Genomic DNA, 19,787 nt, shown 5'->3' with positions numbered 1-19,787 from the left:
TGCTTCCTGTACCCTTATATTGTGCCTTAACCCAACCTCAGGACATCTAAAAGCATATTACAAGTAAATGGATTACATTTTTCCAAGTGTAGTCAGTGATGTACAGGCAGACTGCATTGCTAGGACCAGATATGCAACATTAGAATTTACTAGGGGAGGAGCGGGGGACAGATGTTGATTTCTACTTTATTAACTTCAAAGAGCAGGGAGAACTTGTGAATTTTTGCCTTTGGAGACCAAATGAGCAATGACGTAAACTACAGCAGACAATAAGTGGCCATTTCTTGTTCGTCAACTTTCACAGCCACCATCTTAATACAAGAGGAGCGGAAATGGCTTTTCTTTTCTTCATGGATTGTTTGTGCGCTTCGGAAGCTGAAGCTCAGCTGCAGTGAGTGAAAGTATTTAGGGAATGAAAAAGATCAAAGCAACACCAAGATTGATTTTGTTCCATACAAAATGTAATATGCCTCCAGCATTAATTTCCTGCATCAAACTTTTAGTATGGCTTCAATTAAGTAAAATTAAACTGGCCCACATTATAGCACGACAAAAGAAATGAGGTCAGCTCTCCAACAAGTCACATGGCGTGATTCCACTACTTGCATCAGTCTCACTAAACGTCCCTCATATGTAGGGATCAGTTCAGTGAATCTGAAGGTTGCAATATGTATATTTATATAATGTTTACAGTTCTGGAAGTCAAGCACCCTGGTCATTTATCCGTGGCCTTTTTACTCCTTTGGTAATCAGTGTTTTGTTTTTTTACTGTGTCAAAGAACTCCCATCAATTTACAAATAGTTCAGCTACTGCTAAATTACAACTAACTGGAGAGAGAGAGATAACGGTTGACTTTTTTCAGGCTATTTATAGACTTTACAGTGCAGGAGGCCATTCGACCCATCAAGTCTGCATAGGCCCATGGAAAGATCACCCTCAGCCCACACCCCCACCCTCCCCATAACCCAGTGACCCCATCCAACCTTTTTGGACACTACGGGCAATTTAGCGTGGCCAATCTGCCTAACCTGCACATCTTTGGACTGTGGGAGGAAACCGGAGCACCCGGAGGAAACCCACGCAGACATGGGGAGGATGTGCAGACTCCGCACAGACAGTGACCCAGCAGGGAATCGAACCTGGGACCCTGGAGCTGTGAAGCAACTGTGCTAACCACTGTGCTACCATACTGCCCCCAGTGTAACAGGGTTTATACTATTTTAGTGTTAAATGTACTAACTCATTGTTGGGTGCTTCACAGTACTGTAGCTTTCTGTTATAAGCCCCACCAGACCCAGGGGAACAACCCAATCAATCTCATGGAATACAAGCTCCCCTGCTGAGGGGCTTGTCAATTCCCCGAGATAAAAGCCATCCCAAAAGGGAACCACATCTCAAGATAACCCCGGCGCTGCTTTAGATCAGTGTTTTTCAAACTCCCCCTCCCCAAAGACCCACTTTTGCCAACCGGTTGACCTGCGGGACCCAAGCCGGCCGACCCTCATGACCCACGCCACGTTCGCTTATCTTTAATGCTAGGGTAACCTACTTGGTCCTGACAATCTCCTCCAATCAGGTTCACAGGAGGGGAGGGTAATGTGCATATCAGGTGCAGACTTCAACCAGTTCCTTTGTGCCGTTCACCTTTGTGAAATCGGAAAATCCAACCTGATACATGCCGGTGGTCGTGAAGGGCAATAGCAACAAAATGCTCATTTCACTCAGCACTGCAGACGACTGAGAGTTGCTACTCTAGAATGCTGACAGCCTCAGAGGTTTTTGCGGTGTGTTTAATGTATCACAGTTCAGGTACAGCAGCATAGACTTTTCATTTGGAGTCAGCTATGAGTTAATAACCAACTCTGGGGTCAAGCTCAAAAAGACGTTTTCCACCCACCATTTCTCTTTCAAAAACTGAAACTTCTTCTCTCATTTGCCAATACTTCTCTGCATTTAACACATGGGCTGCATCCTTATTTGCATTGGCACAACTGACAAAACCATAACTGAAATCATCTTTATACTGCTTTGTTCCCGTGTTGTAGGCTATTAACTAGAGGCCCTGGAACGCTGTACAGAGGTAACACTAGCATTGCTGGGTCTCGTCTTGAACTCTCCCGAGTTACCTCTCGCCAGCCGATTCAGTGGTGAGATCCTGTCCAGTAGGTACACTGTCTGTGTGTCTCTCTGGACATCTCTTACTTGGAAGAAAACAATTAATCTTTATAGTCCTCTTCCATTTCAAGAAGCTCTCCATGATTTGGCATCAAAAGCAAGGCCACCTTGAGTGTGGGGTTAACAACATGGCAACCCAGTGGAAACTGGCTGAACCGAAAAGGACTTTTGGGAGAGCGTAGAGTTCAGGAGGCTCCAGGGTATGTCAGAGATGGAGGTAAATAGCATAGGATGCCTCCCATTCAAGTGAGCAGCGCCCCAGAGGAACAAAACTACTGGGACCCAGCCTTTTCCAGAACAACGTCAAGCCAGACCCGCTGCTGCCAGGCGAGATATCTCCCCGAAGCAATGGAGGAGGAGTCAAGAGGTGCTGCACCTGGGGCTGGAGAAACCGCAGGGACCAGCATCGCCAGGTCAGCCAACAAGCATGTCTCCCTGGTCAAGTCAAGTGCCCACTGAGAGCCAGGACCTTCCACCTAAAGCAGCCTGATGAAGGAGAGTCATGCAGTTGAATTGCATCGCTGCGGGTTTCCCCTATCAAAGTCATCGTAGAGGTGAGTGGTCACCCACACATAATGGAACTGGACACAGGGGGCTGCGGTCTCGGTAATTGGCAGACGTTCGAAAAGATCAGGACGGGAATCCAGCGTTTAAAGAGGCGAAGTTGGCAACATATACGAGAGCCACTGACCCCAGTTGCCTACGGTCAGCGGCCCGTCTGATTTGACAATAGTCCAGAGTCTGCTGGGCCGTGATTAGACTGTCAGCAGATTTTCAGGATGGGCACTGGGGAAGTATCCAGAGGTTTTCCACAAGGGCCTGGGATCAAAGGTGCAGTGGCCAGGTTTCACATACCCAGAGGTCTCAAGTACTTCAGGGTCCATCCAGTTCCCTATACATTGCTGAAAAAGGTGGAGGATGAGCTCAACCACTTGGCAAGCGGAGGAATCATCCGTCCGGTATGATTGGCAGATTGGGCAGCGCCTGTAGTTTCGGTACTGAAACCAGATAAAACCGTCCGCCCATGTGGAGATTACAAGCCAACGGTGAACAAGGTTTCTTGTTTGGACAGAAACCCAATGCCACGAATGAGAACCTCAGCGCAAAGCTGGCTGGAGGGCTCTGTCTCTGAAGTACACAGACCTCTAATAAATGGAGCTAGATACGGGTTCTGGAAGATTCGTGACCATTAATACTCACAGAGGCCTCTACGAATATACAAGGTTGCCATTCGGGGTAACATCGGCTTGTGCTATTTTCCAGAGTCATGGAGAACACTCTCCAAGGACTACCACGGGTGGCCGTTTACTTGGATGATGTCCTGATCATCAGTCACCAAAAAGGAGCACCTGAGCAACTTGGAGGAAGTCCTCCACTGGTTTTCCAAGACAGGCACCTGCCTGGAGAGGAAAATACATTTTTTTTTAATGCAAAAGTCATCATGTCCTTAGGGCAACGTGTTGACCGAGCCAGTTTGCACCCAGTAGAGAAGGTGCGAGCAATCAAACAAGCCTCCACGTCCAAGAACACAACCAAATTGCGGTTGTTCTTACGATTCGTGATTATTACAGGAGGAATTTATCCCTACTTGGCAACCATCCCAACACCGCTACATGCGCTATTAAGAAAACACCAGGATTGGGAGTGGAGAGAGCCGCAAGAAGCATTCGCCAAAGTAAAGCAGCAACTGTCGTTATCGGGTTTGTTGAGCCACTCCGACCCCTTAAAGCCCATTTTGGTCATGCGTGATACTCCCTACGTGGAATCAGAGCAGTATTTTCCCACCCCATGGACGGAACGGAGAGATCAATAGCCTTCGCATCGCAGACTTTGGCCACTGCAGAGCACAACTGTGCTCAGATCAAGAAAGGAGGACTGGCCGTCATTTCTGTCATGAAATGGGTATGGGTGTCAGACAAGGTGATTCCATCAATAGCATCTGCCTGGATACAGCGTTGGGCCCTATTGTTAGCGGTGTACGAGTACATGCTTGAATATTGCCCAGGGATGCAGATAATGAACACGGAAGTTCTGAGCCCAACGGCTGCCACTGCCGACATTACATCTCCACCAAAGACTAATGAGGTCGTATCACCCTCAAATTTTATGACTATCTTGCCAGTCACCGTCACACAAGTCCGTGACTGACTCAGAAGGACCCAGTTACGCCACATTGTCTTACACGGACAGTCAGTAAGGGAAACTGCTCAAGGAACTGGGAGTTTCTGAGACCAAGCAGCAAGAGCTTAGAGGACGGCACCTTCCTAGGGGAGCTCGCATTATGATTCCAAGTCAGGGCAGACAGATCTACACAATGGACACCTAGGGATGTCAAAGATGAAAATGCTGACCAGGAGCTACGTATGGTGGCCAAGCCCGATGGAAAATCAAGCGACTGACCCAGCAATGCACCACTGCCAGGAACATCAGAAGCTTCCGCCAGTCGCACCCCATCACCCATGGGAATGGCCCGACCAGCCTTGGGTGTGCCTGCATGCAGATTTTGCCGAACGATTTCAAGGCTGATAGTGATAGTTTTCTTGCTGATAGTGGGCGTTCATTCCAAATGGTTAAACGTCCATCGAATGGGCAGCACGGTGGTTAGCATAAATGCTTCACAGCTCCAGGGTCCCAGGTTCGATTCCCGGCTGGGTCACTGTCTGTGCGGAGTCTGCACGTCCTCCCCGTGTGTGCGTGGGTTTCCTCCGGGGGCTCCGGTTTCCTCCCACAGTCCAAAGATGTGCGGGTTAGGTGGATTGGCCATGCTAAATTGCCCGTAGTGTCCTAAAAAAGTAAGGTTAAGGGGGGGGGGTTGTTGGGTTACGGGTATAGGGTGGATACGTGGGTTTGAGTAGGGTGATCATTGCTCGGCACAACATCGAGGGCCGAAGGGCCTGTTCTGTGCTGTACTGTTCTATGTTCTATGAATGCCGTCTCTGAGAAGCTAATAATCTCATTCAGTAGCCATGGCATCTTAGAGGTATTGTACCATAGACAATGGTACCCCACGCACTAGCGATGTGTTTGCACTCTTCATGAAGACAAATGGGGTGAAGCGCCATACTATCCTTCCTCAAATAGTCTGGCTGAGTGAGCAGTGCAGACTTTCAAGAAAGGTATGAGAAAACAGGCCGCAGGATCCATGGTTCAGGTACCATACCATGCTACACTTAAACCCAGAGAGGTACCGGCGGAACTGCTGATGGGCCAGAAGCTAGAAGACACCTTAGCCTAATTTTCCCTGATATCAGCGGCAAAGTGGAACGGACACAAGACCTCCAGCGGCAGTACCGAAGCAGCTGGACGCAGGACAGAAGTTTCCGACTGGGGTATACATCCCAAACCAGGTGGTGCCCGGTGGATACCAGAAACCACGGTGATACAGACTTGACCGGTATCTTGCACGGTAAAAACACAAGAACGGGCAGTGCAGAAGCATCTGGTCTATGTCCCGGGCAGGGAGCCAGCATCAGGACCGACCCCACTGGAGGAACCGTTTCACAGCTCTGCCTGCCTGGCACAAGGGGGCCTGAGGACATCTTTTCTTAAGGGCTCTGACATGAAGATGCAAGGGGTGGAAGATTCAGGATCCAACATGGGAGACTCGGGTATCCACATGTTCGGACAGCGGTCGCCGACGGTACCTCCCAGACAATTGACACAAAAACAACTTTTCCCGATATGCTACACATCCCCCGACCCAGGCCCACAACAGCCAGAGGCTCAATCACAAAGCGGAGCAGGCAGTCTCCTCCACTCCCTGTGACAGAGGGACTTGCAGACGTTGAGGAGAGAGGGGTGTTATAACCTCCATGAGGATGACCGAATCAACCTCACTGTGAGGCTCATGGAATATGAGCTCCCTCGCTGATGGGCGGAGGCCCAACAGCGGAGCTCGCTAATTCCCCCAAGATAAAAGTCGGCCGAAGTGGGAGTCAGCATCTCAGGAAGGCCCCAGCTGGGACTGGAGTGTTGATTAGTTGCTGTTTTCCCTAACCGCGAGTAGGAAATAAACCACTTTTGACTTACCTTTCCGGGACTCCTCGTTGACTACAACCCTTAAAGGAGCCACCAACATGGAGGGAGATTCTCAATCATTACAGAATTGAGGAGCATATTTCCAGCACTTTAGAATAAATACAAATGGTTTGAAGAGTCTATTCCTACATTCACCATCTACATATTTCTTAGTCACATGAAGCATTGGGAGCTGTTGACTTAAAGACAATTTCAGCCCTGCCCACAAGTGTTGAAGTGTTTCCATTTGCACACAGCAGGCTGTGAAATAGCAACTGTGCTTTTCACTGTCTTGACACTAGGACTAGATTCAGGTCTATGGCTATCTTGTTTGAAACTTTAAACTATTCTTACCTTATTCCATCCACTGGTGTGGCTGGCAACTTGATTCACTTGTTCTTTGAAATCCTGATACTCAAGTGGCCTGTAAAATGATACAAACAGAAGAGCGAAGCTATACAGCGTTTGATTGCAATACAGAATTGTAATTTCTATTTAATAGTTCAAAGAAACGCTAAGTATCCGTAATGGAAAAGGGAAGTGGGGGAGGCCAATTTTCATGTTAAATATTCCTCATGCACAAAAACAATATAAACAATATTTACTGCTGACTAATACCTTGCCACCTCCATCTGGATCTTAAACACTCCCCTCTTTGATCTTTTTGTTAAATTACAATTGTGTTCTGTCTTGGGAGGGGGGAGAATGTTTTTCTACTTTTAAACGGTGCTATATAAAGGCAGCGGCAGGTGAAATCTAATTCATGGTGTAGCAGTTTGTCTTCTGACCAATTTGTCTCTTCCCCACCACAGGAGAGTGTAGATTTCATTAAAGTCAGGATTCATCTTACAGACACTGGCCACCATCCGACTAACCCAACACCTGCATACATTTTGTTTTTAGAAATTTAGAATGCCCAATTCATTTTTTCCAATTAAGGGGCAATTTAGCATGGCCAATCCACCTACCCTGCACATCTTTGGGTTGTGGGGGTGAAACCCACACAAACACGGAAGAATGTGCGGACAGTGACCCAGAGCCAGGATTGAACCTGGGACCTCGGCGCTATGAGGCAGCAGGGCTAAACGGAGTGATTTTTAAAAAAGCTTTTGGAAAGGTTTATGTATATTTCTTCTGCTCCTTTGTTGCTTCCCCGCCTGCCGCCTAGGCGGGGAAGCAGCAGCAGTGGGGCAGCTGTGGGCGCGGGAGCAGCAGGAGCTGCTTCAGCGCTCCTTCAAGGAGCTCACAGCCGAGATTTTGGAGCCGTTTAAGGCCTCGCTGGACAAGCTGGTGGCGACTCAGACGGCTCAGGCCGGGGAGATTCGGGAGCTGCGGCACAAGGCTTCGGAGAATGAGGATGAGCTTTTGGGCCTGGCAGTGAAAGTGGAGTCGCACGAGGCATTGCACAAGAAATGGCTGGCGAGGATGGAGGAGATAGAGAACCACTCCCGCCGGAAGAATCTACGGATTTTGGGCCTCTCGGAGGGGCTGGAAGGCTCGGATTTGGCGGCCTATGTGGTCCTAATGTTAAACTCGCTGATGGGTGCAGGGTCGTTTCGTGGTCCCCTGGAGCTGGAAGGCGCCCATCGAGTGCTGCAGCGGAAGCCCAGGCTGAACCAACCGCCCAGGGTGGTGCTGGTCCGTTTTCACCGCTTGGTTGACCGGGAGTGCGTGTTGAGGTGGGCGAAGGAGAGGAGCAGCAGGTGGGAGAACACGGACGTTCGCATTTTTCAGGACTGGAACGCGGAGGCGGCGAGGAGAAGAGCTGGTTTCAATCGAGTGAAGGGAGTGCTCCACAGGAAGGGGTAAAGTTTGGCCTTCTACAGCCGGCTCGCCTCTGGGTCACGTACAAGGACCGCCAGCTCTATTTTGACTCTCCGGAGGAGGCCTGGGCTTTTGTCCAGGCTGAGAACTTGGATTCGGACTGCGGACTGGGAGGAAATGTACTTTGCTCGGAGGCTTTGCCCTCTTAGGTATCCTTTCGCCTATAGTGGCTGTGTTTGCTGATGGTTGTTTCCGGTTTGTTTTCGCTATTTTAGTTATGGTTATTTGGGTTCTTTCGGGGTTTCTTTGGGGCTGTTGGTTATTTATTGTGGTGCTTTTTTTTGTTTTTTCCACAGGTGGGTTGGGGAGTAGTTTGGGGTCCCGATGGGTCATGTGTCCGTCTTTTTCCCGCGTGTTGGGTCCGAGGGGCGGTGCTCGGGTTGGAAGCGCGGGCTTTCTTCCCGCGCCGGAGGAATTGGGGGCAGGGCCTGTGCTGGGAGGGAGGGATTGGCGGCTGTGTTGCATCCGGGGGGGGGTTGTGGTTATGGTGGGAGTAGCCGGGGTCAGCGGAAGTCAGCTGACTCACAGAAGCATAATGTTGGGGGTACCGCAGCTAGGGGGGCCGGGTTGTTGCTGCAGGGACTGCGAGGGAATGGCTGGTGAGGGGGGGGGGGGGGGGGGGGGGGGGGGTTGGCCATCGTGGGGAGCGGGCTTGGGGGGTTCCCCGGGCACGTGGTGGGTTGAGGAAGGGCTATGGCTGATCGGCATAGAGGGAAGGGGGCGGCCCCTCGGGTTCGGTTGGTCACATGGAACGTGAGGGGGCCGAATGGTCCGGTGAAGCGATCCCGGGTCTTGGCTCACTTGAGGGGGCTGGGAGCGGATGTGGCTATGCTCCAGGAGACGCACCTCAGGGTTACGGATCAGGTGAGGCTAAGAAAAAGTTGGGTGGGACAGATGTTTCACTCGGGGCTTGATGCAAAGAACCGTGGGGTGGCAATTTTGGTGGGTAAGAGCCTGTCGTTCGTCGCGTCCAAAGTGGTGGCGGACAGTGCAGGTCGATATGTGATGGTGAGTGGGAGACTTCAGGGGGAGCGGGTGGTCTTGGTTAATGTTTATGCCCCCCAACTGGGATGATGCGGGCTTCATGCGGTGTATGCTGGGCCTGATCCCGGACCTGGAGACAGGGGGATTGATTCTGGGTGGGGACTTTAACACGGTTGAAGTCTAGGACGGGCAGGAGGCCGGCAGCGGCCTCGGTGCGGAGGGGGTTCATGGATCAGATGGGAGGGGTGGACCCTTGGAGGTTTTTGAAGCCGGGGAGGTAGGGAGTTCTCCTTTTTCTCCCATGTTCATAAGGCGTACTCCCGGATTGACTTTTTCATGCTTAGCAAGGCGCTGATCCAGAGAGTGGTGGGTGCGGAGTATTCGGCGATAGCCATTTCTGATCATGCTCCACATTTGGTGGACCTGGAGCTGGGGGAGGGGAAAGATCAGCGCCCGCTGTGGAGGCTGGATGTGGGGCTTTTGGCAGAGGAGGAAGTGTGTGGGCGGATCCGTAGGGGTATAGAGGGGTATCTGGAAACCAATGACAACGGGGAGGTGCAGGTTGGGATGGTTTGGGAAGCACTAAAGGCAGTAGTTAGAGGGGAGCTGATATCTATTCGGGCGCAGAGGGAGGGGGGGGGAAAGAGAGTCGAGAGGGAGAGGCTGGTGGAGGAGATGGTCAGGGTGGATAGGAGATATGCAGATATGCATAAGGAGGGGCTTCTGAGGGAGCGGTGCAGTCTCCAGGCGGAGTTTGACATTTTAACCACCCGTAAGGCGGAGGTGCAGTGGAGGAGGGCCCAGGGGGCGGTGTATGAGTACGGGGAGAAGGCGAGCCGGATGTTGGCTCACCAGCTCCAGAAGCGGGAGGCAGCTAGAGAAATTGGGGGAGCCACAGATGCAGGTGGGAACTTAGTGCGGGGTGGAAAGGACATCAATGGGGTGTTCAGATCCTTTTATGAGGGGCTGTACCGGGCGGTACCCCCGGGGAAGCAGGCGGGATGGACCGCTTTTTGGATAAGCTGGAGTTCCCAAGAATAGGGGACGAGCAGGTGGAGGGTTTGGGGGCCCCAATTGAGTTGGAGGAGCTGGTGGAGGCGCTGGGAAGTATGCAGACAGGGAAAGCGCCGGGGCCTGACGGGTTCCCGGTGGAATTTTATAAGAAATTATCAGATTTGCTGGGCCCGCTGCTGGTGAGGACCCTGAATGAGGCCAGGGAGGGGGGGGCTCTGCTCCCAACGATGTCCAGGGCAATTATCTCTTTGCTCCTGAAGCAGGACAAGAACCCCCTTCAGTGTGGGTCTTATAGGCCGATCTCACTCCTTAACGTAGATGTCAAGTTGTTGGCAAAGGTCCAGGAGGGTGGAGGATGTGGTCCCGACGGTGATTCACGAGGACCAAACGGGGTTTGTAAAGGGGAGACAATTGAATGCCAAGGTGCGGAGGCTCCTGAATGTTATGATGATGGCGCCGGTGGCTGGGGAGTCAGAAATAGTGGCGTCCATGGATGCGGAGAAAGCTTTTGATAGGCTGGAATGGAGTTACCTGTGGGAGGTGTTGCGGAGGTTTGGGGAGGGGTTTATTAGCTGGGTGAGGCTGCTGTACAGCTCTCCGGTGGCGAGCGTGGTGACGAATGTGAGGGGTCAGAGGACTTTCGGCTTTCCAGAGGGATGAGGCAGGGGTGCCCCTTGTCTCCCCTGCTCTTCGCGTTAGCAACTGAGCCCCTGGCCATGGCGCTGAAGGACTCAAAGGGTTAGAGGGGGATTGTGTGGCGGCGGCCGGGGGGGGGGGGGGGAAGAGGAGCACCGGTTGTCGCTGTATGCAGATGATCTGCTGCTGTATGTCGCAGACCCAGCTGAGGGGATGCCAGAGGTGCTGAGGATACTTGAGGAGTTTGGGGATATAAGCTCAATGTGGGGAAAAGCGAGCTGTTTGTCCTGCACCTGGGGGGTCAGGAGAGGGAGATAGGGGAACTCCCGTTGAGGAGGGCTGAGGGGAGCTTTAGGTATCTTGGGGTCCACGTGGCTAGGACCTGGGGGGCTATGCATAGGCTTAACTTTTCACAGCTGGTGGGGCAGATAGAGGAGGAGTTCAGGAGGTGGGATGCGCTGCCGCTCTCGTTGGCGGGCAGGGTCCAGTCGGTTAAAATGACGGTGCTCCCGAGGTTTTTGTTTCTTTTCCAGTGCCTCCCCATGTTGATCCCGAAGGCTTTTTTCAGAAGGGTGAATAAGTCGATTCTGGGGTTTGTGTGGGCGCGGAAGGCCCCGAGAGTAAGGAGGGTATTTTTGGAGCGAAGAAGGGAGGTAGGGGGCCTGGCGCTGTCCAACCTGTATGGATATTATTGGGTGGCGAACGTGGCGCTGATTCGCAGGTGGGTGACGGAAGGGGAGGGTGACACACGGAAGAGATTGGAGGTAGCGTCCTGTGCGAGTACAAGTCTGGAGGCCTGGGTGACGGCCCCACTTCCACTCCCCCGGCAAAGTACTCCACAAGTCCGGTGGTGGTTGCGTCCCTCAAAATCTGGGGACAGTGGAGGCGGCATAGGGGGGAAGTGAAGGCCTCAGTTTGGGCCCTGATACGGGGCAATCACCGTTTTGCGCCAAGGAGAACGGGTGGGGGATTTGGGAGTTGGCACAGGGCAGGCATCAGACAGTTTGGGGACCTCTTCTTGGATGGGAAGTTCGTGACTCTGGAGGAGCTGGTGGGGAAGTGGAACTTCCCCCCCTGGGAACACTTTTAGGTATATACAGGTCAGGGACTTTGTTAAGAGGCAGGTGGCGGAGTTTCCGCGGCTGCCGCCAAGGGGGGTGCAGGACAGGGTGCTTTCGGGGACGTGGGTCGGGGAAGGGAAGATCTCAGCTATCTACCAACTGATGCAGGAGGAGGAGGAGGCCTCAGTAGATGAGCTCAAAGCGAAATGGGAGGAAGAGCTAGGGGAAGAGATTGAGGATGGAACGTGGTCGGACGCCCTGGAGAGGGTGAATTCTTCCTCCTCTTGCGCACGGCTCAGCCTAATTCAGCTGAAGGTGCTGCACAGGGCTCACATGACGGGGGCAAGGATGAGCCGGTTTTTCGGAGGGGAAGACAGGTGTGGGAGGTGTTTGGGTGGCCCGGCAAACCACACCCATATGTTTTGAGCATGTCCGGCTTTGGGGTTTTGGAAGGGGGTGGCGGGGATTTTGTCGGAGGTGGTTGGGTCTAGGGTCAGGCCGGGCTGGGGGCTCGCAATCTTTGGGGTAGCTTCGGAGCCGGGAGTGCAGGAGGCGAGAGAGGCTGGCATTCTGGCCTTTGCGTCTCTAGTAGCCGGCGCAGGATTCTGTTACAGTGGAGGGATACACGGCCCCCGAGTTCGGAGACCTGGGTCAACGACATGACTGGGTTCATCAAGTTGGAGAGGATGAAATTTCCCCAGAGGGGGTCGGTACAGGGGTTCTTTCGGCGGTGGCAGCCCTTTCTCGATTTCCTGGCCGGGGGGGGGGGGGTTTGGGGTTGTTTTTGTGGCGGTGGGTTTGTTATGTTATTTTCTTCTTCTTTCTTGTATTGCTATTTGTTATTATTTATTGGGGGGGGGGGGGGAAAGAGTTATTTTCTTGTTTTGGTGTGGAAACACGCCTTGTTTGTTTTAAATTGCAGGGAGAAAATTTGTTATTGTTATTAAAAAACTTGAATAAAAATTATTAAAATAAAAAAAATAACATTCCCATAAAAGATTAATAAGGTCAGAGGGATGTGGAGTCAGAGTACAAATGGAGAACAGTTTGCTAGCTGGTTTAAAGAGTGACAGCAGAATGGGAGTAGAGGATCGTTATTTGGAGTGGTAGAAGGAAGGGAGGTCTTGTGATGCAGTGGGTGGCGTCCCTGCCTCTTGAGCCAGGAGCTTAGGATTCAAGTTCCACTCCAGGGCCAGGTTTTCCAGCTTCGTTGTTCAGCAACCCAGCCAAAGTCCACTGGGTTTTCTTGGGACTGGATGATCCAGGTGACGAGCAGAGCCAGAAAACCCTGCCCCAGGAGGTGATGGTCAAGGAAGGTATGTTAACAGCGTGGCCAAACAGGTTAAGTATAAAGTTGTAAATCCTGCCAATGGCAGGCAGTAGTGCAGAGTGTCGAGGCCAGTCATGTGATGGAAAGAAATTGGAGCCTTGACCGGCACTATTCTTGGCTCCTGGTTACAACATGTAAAAGTGCACTCCGTCGCACCAACTCGGACTCCCTGGATTTTTTTTTTTAATACATAAATTTAGAGTACCCAATTTTTTTCCCCCTCCCAATTAAGCGGCAATTTAGCGTGGTCAATCCACCTAACCTGTACATCTTTGGGTTGTGAGGGCACGCAAACACGGGGAGAATGTGCAAACTCCACACGGACAGTGACCCGGGGTCGGGATTGAACCCGGGTCTTGGGCACCGTGAGTCAGCAGTGCTAACCACTGCGCCACCGTGCTACCCCTGACTCCCCAGAATATATCACATGGAAGGTGCAAGTCTAGGTGGGCTAGGGGGAAGAAAAGGAATCTGAGCTCAGATACATCAATCAAGTAGCACCACAAGATAGCAAGGCCACAATAAAGCATACCGAGCATAAGGCTTCACTCCTAGACAGATAGAATTTAAAAACAAATTGGGAAGATATGCTAACCTATGTCACACTTACTGCATGCAGTTCTGCTCACAGGTTATAAAATAAGAGGCACTGAAGCAAGTGCAGGGAAGATTTACAGATTATCAGAAATGCATGAACATGGTGACATATTTAATTTTTTTCCCCACTACATGATCCAATTAAATTTTGGAGTTAATTGCTTAAAAATAAGCAAATAGGGACAGCACGGTGGCCTAGTGGTTAGCACAAACCGCCTCACGGCACTGAGGTCCCAGGTTCGTTCCCGGCTTGGGTCACTGTCCGTGTGGAGTTTACCCATTCTACCCGTGTCTGCGTGGGTTTCGCCCCCACAACCCAAAAAATGTGCAGAGTAGGTGGATTGGCCACGCTAAATTGCCCCTTAATAGAAAAATAATTGGGTAATCTAAATTTATATTAAAAAATAAGCAAATGGCAAGTGGTGCATATGGCATAATGCATCAAAGAAATTTAGCAGATATTAATTCTATTGTTGTTTATGAAAGCTACTTTGCTACTTGGAAAGATCCCTAGCTAAATTTTTTAACTTTTTTCCAAACAATTATTAAAATAACTAGTGTTTCTTGTGGATTATGAACTTGCATTACATAGTAAAAATGGTTCACATCTATCCATCCTGCCCTCTCTCTCCTCCCCATTCAAAGCTCCCTTCACTCTCACATGCAACTAGATTCAAAGGTTAGTGCAAATCCGTGCAGTCAATTCCCTATAATGGTAAGATGTTCACAAAATAAACCCGTTAATGTTGGTAGATAGTCATCAAAGCAGTCAGCAAACAATTTCAAGGCAATATCCTGAAAATCACTTTGTATACCTGCTTGATATTACATACTCATAACACTCCTGCTTATATAGTGGCTGTCTGCATATCGTATTTTTGCAGGATATATTTGATAGGATGAATTGAGTTGTGGCAGAGAAGCGATTTTATTATTTCCAATCCAATCTTTGTTACGTCAGTTTAAGCCAGTGGAGACCAGTTGTTTCTCTCGGGGGAAAGAATTCAAAGTGATGCTGGCCAAGCTCTAACAAGGTTGCATGCCCAGAACTGACCAACTGGTATTGAAGGTTTCTTATTGGTTACTGATCTGCAGAGGATACAGCAGGACATAGATAGGTTGGAGACTTGGGCAGAGAAATGGCAAATGGAGTTTAATCCAGACAATGTGAGGTAATACATTTTTGTAGGTCTAACATGAGAAGAAATATACCGTAAATGGCAAAACTCTTAGGAATATAGAAAGTCAGAGAGATCTGGGCGTGCAGGTCCACAGATCTTTGAAAGTGGCAACACAAGTGGACAAGGCAGTCAAGAAAGCATACGGAATGCTTGCCTTCATTGGACGGGGCACAGAGTATAAAAACTGGCAAGTCATGCTCCAGTTATATAGAACCTTGTACGGCTGCACTTGGAATATTGCGCACAATTCTGGTTGCCACACTACCAGAAGGACGTGGAAGCTTTGGAGAGGGTGCAGAGGAGGGTGTTAGCTGTGTGGAGAGGCTGAATAGACTCGGACTGTTTTCATTAGACAGAGGTAGAGGGGTGACGTGATAAGAGGTCTACAAGATTATGAAGGGCATGGATAGAGTGGATGGGCAGGCGCTCTTTCCCAGGGTGGAGGGGGCAGTCACCAGAGGTCATAGGTCCATGGGCAATATTTAGAGGAGATGTGCAAGGCAGGTTTTTTTTTAATGCAGAGGGCGGTGAGTGCCTGGAACGCATTGCCAGGGGAGGTTGTGGAAGCAGATACATTAATGGCATTCAAAAGGCATGGATAGGATGGGTATAGAGGGCTACGGCACATGGAAGTGCTGAAGGTTTTGGCCAAGGTTGGTATCATGACCGGTCCAGGCTTGGGGTTCTGAAGGGCCTGTTCCTGTGCTGTATTGTTTTGTTCTTTATAATGAGGAATAAAAAAGGTGAGATTCCGTTTGTTGCAGTGGAAGTGGAAGTGGGAGAAGGGTGTATGTTATTAGGGATGCTACTCGGTGCTTTCCATTCAACCAGAATTTTACCAATGCTGCAAACAACAGAAACACATACTCACTTGCTGAGAATATTTTGGAGTGCTGTCTGCAGCTGCACAGCAAGTTCCCGGAATACTTTTTCTCCAAGTTGGGCCAGGCAATCTTCTATTGAGCTTTCGTGATTGCTGGACTAAATACTGGAGAAGTGTGACATTCAAATCCTGTACTGGCAAAGGCTAGAAGGAAAGAGTTGAGAGAGAGAATTTTTGTTTTTTTTTTAAGAACAAATGAACTTAGCGAGCTCCTGCTCCGTGGAGAGGCGGTCATTAATAGGAGATTTAATTTATTACAGTACTATGTTGCTTTCCCTACATTTGTTACGCTATTATGCTGCTTTACATACATTTTGTACTATTAACATCTGCAAATCTGATCCCAAAACTTCCAGATTAAGAGGAATGTAACATTTTCATTAGGTTTTAGTATTTTGCAGCACAAGGAATTTATACAAATTGGGTTGTGACCCAAGATTACGCAGACTGTATTCAAAACAGAAGTATCATTAAAAAAAAGTGACGTCTTTCCATTCTACTGATCTCATAGAATCTTTCTGCTCTGATTATCCACTTAAAACTTCTCCAAAGACAGAGTACTGTATGCACGTGTGTGAATAAAAGAATTGTCATTACTGAAGCAGAGACTAAACAAAAATGTTTTGTTTTAAATAAATTTAAAGTACCTAATTTCTTTTCCAATTAAGGGGCAATTTACATGCAGAGGCGAAGGGGGCATGCTGGTACGTTTTCACTACCGGTTGGAATGCTGGTCTGCTGACATTTTCCTGCCTTCAGACTACTTTCAGGGTGGTGATTATACACCTGCCAGTGGTAGGTAGCCAATTAAAGCACCAATCAAGGGACTCTTCACATGCAGCCTGGATTTGAGACAGTGGATAGGCTCACTGATGCGGCTGGAGCCCGTAGATAAATGGTGGCAGTCTGGAGGGGCCAGAGGATCTGTTGGGCTAGCCATCCCTTCGAGGTCTACCCATGGCTGCATTATTCTTTCCCCCATATACAAATCTTCAGATTTCAATAAAGCCACAGATATCGCCACTGGCCCTCCCGACTGTGTAGCCAGCTAACAGTCTAATTGAACAGAGCCTCTTCTTAATGGCCCGGTCCTCAATTTCCTTTAGAATTCGACCTCAACCACCTCCACAACTCAGTCAGGAATGGGATCCTGGAACTAAAAGTCAGCCATTTTCTTTTTTCTTTTTAAATTTACAATGTCCAATTACTTTTTCCCCTATTAAGGGGCAATTTAGCGTGGCCAATCCACCTACCCAGCACATCTTTTGGGTTGTGGGGACGAGACCCACGTAGACACAGGGAGAATGTGCAAATTCCACACGGACAGTGACCCGGGGCCGGATCGAACACGGGTCCTTAGCGCCGTGAGGCAGCAGCGCTAACCACTGCCCCACCGTGCCGCCCCTAGTTCAGCCCTTTTCTGTGGCAGTTATTTCATAGATATTAAAAAATGATTTCACAATAAAAACATATTTAAAATTCAAATTAGATAATGAACACAAAACCTCAGCAGAAATTTACATTATTGACAGGAAAACACAGCAAACGTGTATAATTCAAATTTCTCAGATCAGGTATTTAAAATTCAAAAAAGTGGAAGTAACTATAGGCAAAAGTAACTATCAGGAAGCACAAGTGTGCATGTATAAATAACTGTATCTAGGCCAGCTAATACCCATGTTGTTAAGTAAAATATTTTCACAGTAACTTCATTGCAATGTTAATGTAAGCCTACTGGTGACACTAATAAAGATTATTGTAAATCCTACACTTGGGCTTCACATTACAGTCACTAGCAACCATCAAAAGTATTGTTTTCTCTTTCACCAGTAGAAAATAGGAGAATGTCAGCATACCCAAATACATTAGAACATCACAATATGCTCTGACATCCTTACAATGATAATGAATCATAAATAGCAAGTCCCTTCTTTAACTTATCATAAAGTTAGTTGTACAATCTGCATTTCAAGTCAAATGCATCAAGTCATCTAACTCACTCAAGTGGTGGTTCACCAACAACAAACCAGCATGGTGGCATGATTGCAACAGTGGTTAGCAACTGTTGACTGCAGCTTGCGCCAGGGACCCAGGTTCGATTACCGGCTGCTTGGTCACTGTCTGTGCGGAGTCTGATACGTTTTCATTAACAGCACGTGTCTGCGTGGATCTTACTCCAGGTGCCTCCGGTTTTCCTCCCACAAGACCAGAACGACATGCTGTGTAGGTTAATTTGCCGACACTTCTGAATTCACCCTCTCTGTGTACCCGGGACAGGTGCCGGAATTGTGGCGGAACTAGCGGCTCTTTCACAGTATTTCATTGCATTGCTAGTGTTAATGTAAGCCTACTTCGTGACACTAGTAAACATTATCATTTAGTATTTATCAGGAATTTAAACCAACCTTTATTTAATCTTCATCATGCAGTGAGTTTTTGAGTTCTTTCTTGTACTTACCATCTTAATTTTTTATCGGCTACATTGCTCTGCAAAGGAGGCCTCGCTGTTGATTGTGTCCCTATAAAAGCAAGTAAGCAGCATATCACCAATTTTACCCGGTGCGGATTACAGAAACATAATGCCAAGGACAAGAAACGCAATTGAAGCTAATCTCTCTACTAGCCTAATGAATTAAACCAGCGATGCATTCAAACCAAATTGACAAAGATTCCTCCAACTTCCACATCATTGGTTCAGCTTCCACATTTCATGCTAAACCTTGTAAAAACAAATAATTACTGTCCCTCTATCAAGACTTTTGCGTTCCCAAAGCAGTGCACTTTAAACTAATAGCCTATGACATGTTGTCAGAATTCATAACACATCATGCAGAAATCGAGTAGACAGGTTTTCTGTAGTCATGCGTAACCTATCAGAAGGCTTACTGTCCAAAAACTAATAATTTATCAAGGTAGTATAACAGAGTCCAAAACTACTACTGCTTGTAAAATATAAACTCAGCTTGTTTCTAGTGCAAAGTGCACTTCTGCTTGTAAAACATAAACTCACCCTAATGCAATCAATAAAAGTCTATGCTTCTTTAAAATTCTGTCAAAGTACAAATGGAACAAAATTTACCAAGTGTGTTTGAGGATAGACTACTTTATGGCACAGCTCTTGTAACTACATCAATATGGTAACATTTTATTTGAAAATAACTCAATACACAAATCAGTCCACACACAATTTTAAGAACTGCTTTTATGTTTTCTCAAACACTTTTTTTGACATTACCTTCGCCTATTTGTTCTGCTTCTTTTCTTGTGAAACCAGTCCCAAGTATTTCAAGACAAGTATCTGTCTCATAGTGAAAGCCTTCAGAATGGCTGTAGCCATTTCACCGTGTCAGGATGGTACTTGAAAGTTGTAACTATGTGATTGACGATGCTAAGCCGGGAAGCGGGGGCGGGGAGGAGTTTATGGACAAAAAAAGTTTGCTGTTACAGCAAAAACAAACAAAACGAGGGACAAGCAGGACCTGCTATCTTGGCAAATTAAAGCTAGCTAAACACTTTACACATTACAATGAGTTAAAATTGACATTCTAGAGTGGACATGATTCCGGAAGTATTTTCTCATTATTAAAGTGGTGTTAGAAAGTTCCATGTATACCCAAAAAAAAAGTAAATGGTGAAAGCATCGAAGTTAAAATCCGAATTAAGATGTCCAGGCGCTGGCAGATACATTTAACATATCCCTTTAAGGCAGGCAAGCCCGCAGAATAGAAACAAAGTCAGTTTGTCCTTCGTTCAGCCCCCCCCCCCCCCCCCCCAGTCCACTTCCAAACAGGTCAGTCTGCTCCCTGCCGCTATTAAACCCCAAAGCGGAGCAGCCTTTACACCCATTACAGCCTTTACACCCATTACAGCCTTTATCACCCATTACAGCCTTTATCACCCATTACACAAAACGGGAAAACAAAAATGGGCAGAGCATTATAACTGTAACATTAACATTGAGGCCAGAATCCCCCCAGGCTGCAACTCCGCCCATTCCAGCCCCAAAATGACAAGGATTGTAACCGACAGCAAATCATTCAGCCAAGCTTCAAACTGATCTTCACTTAATCCCTTCCGCCCCCCC

At 48.5% G+C, this 19,787-nt stretch overlaps 1 protein-coding gene across 1 annotated transcript in view; it reads right to left on the bottom strand.

Moving 5' to 3' along the window:
- bcl2l13 (BCL2 like 13) overlaps positions 1–19,038 on the bottom strand; it is a gene marked incomplete at its 5' end in the record, with an annotated part of 34,702 nt that extends 15,664 nt beyond the window's left edge. Inside the window, 5 exon segments of the mRNA XM_038781327.1 lie at positions 6,548–6,617; positions 15,692–15,797; positions 15,800–15,847; positions 18,109–18,222; positions 18,939–19,038. Of these exon segments, the coding sequence (XP_038637255.1) occupies positions 6,548–6,617; positions 15,692–15,797; positions 15,800–15,847; positions 18,109–18,222; positions 18,939–19,038 (438 nt within the window).
- Positions 19,039–19,787: the final 749 nt, after the last annotated feature.

The sequence above is a fragment of the Scyliorhinus canicula genome, chromosome 20 (assembly GCF_902713615.1).
Source record: "Scyliorhinus canicula chromosome 20, sScyCan1.1, whole genome shotgun sequence".
Taxonomy (NCBI): Eukaryota; Metazoa; Chordata; class Chondrichthyes; order Carcharhiniformes; family Scyliorhinidae; genus Scyliorhinus; species Scyliorhinus canicula.
The sequence above is the reverse complement of the archived record's forward strand: the minus strand, read 5'-3'. Positions and strand labels throughout refer to the sequence as shown.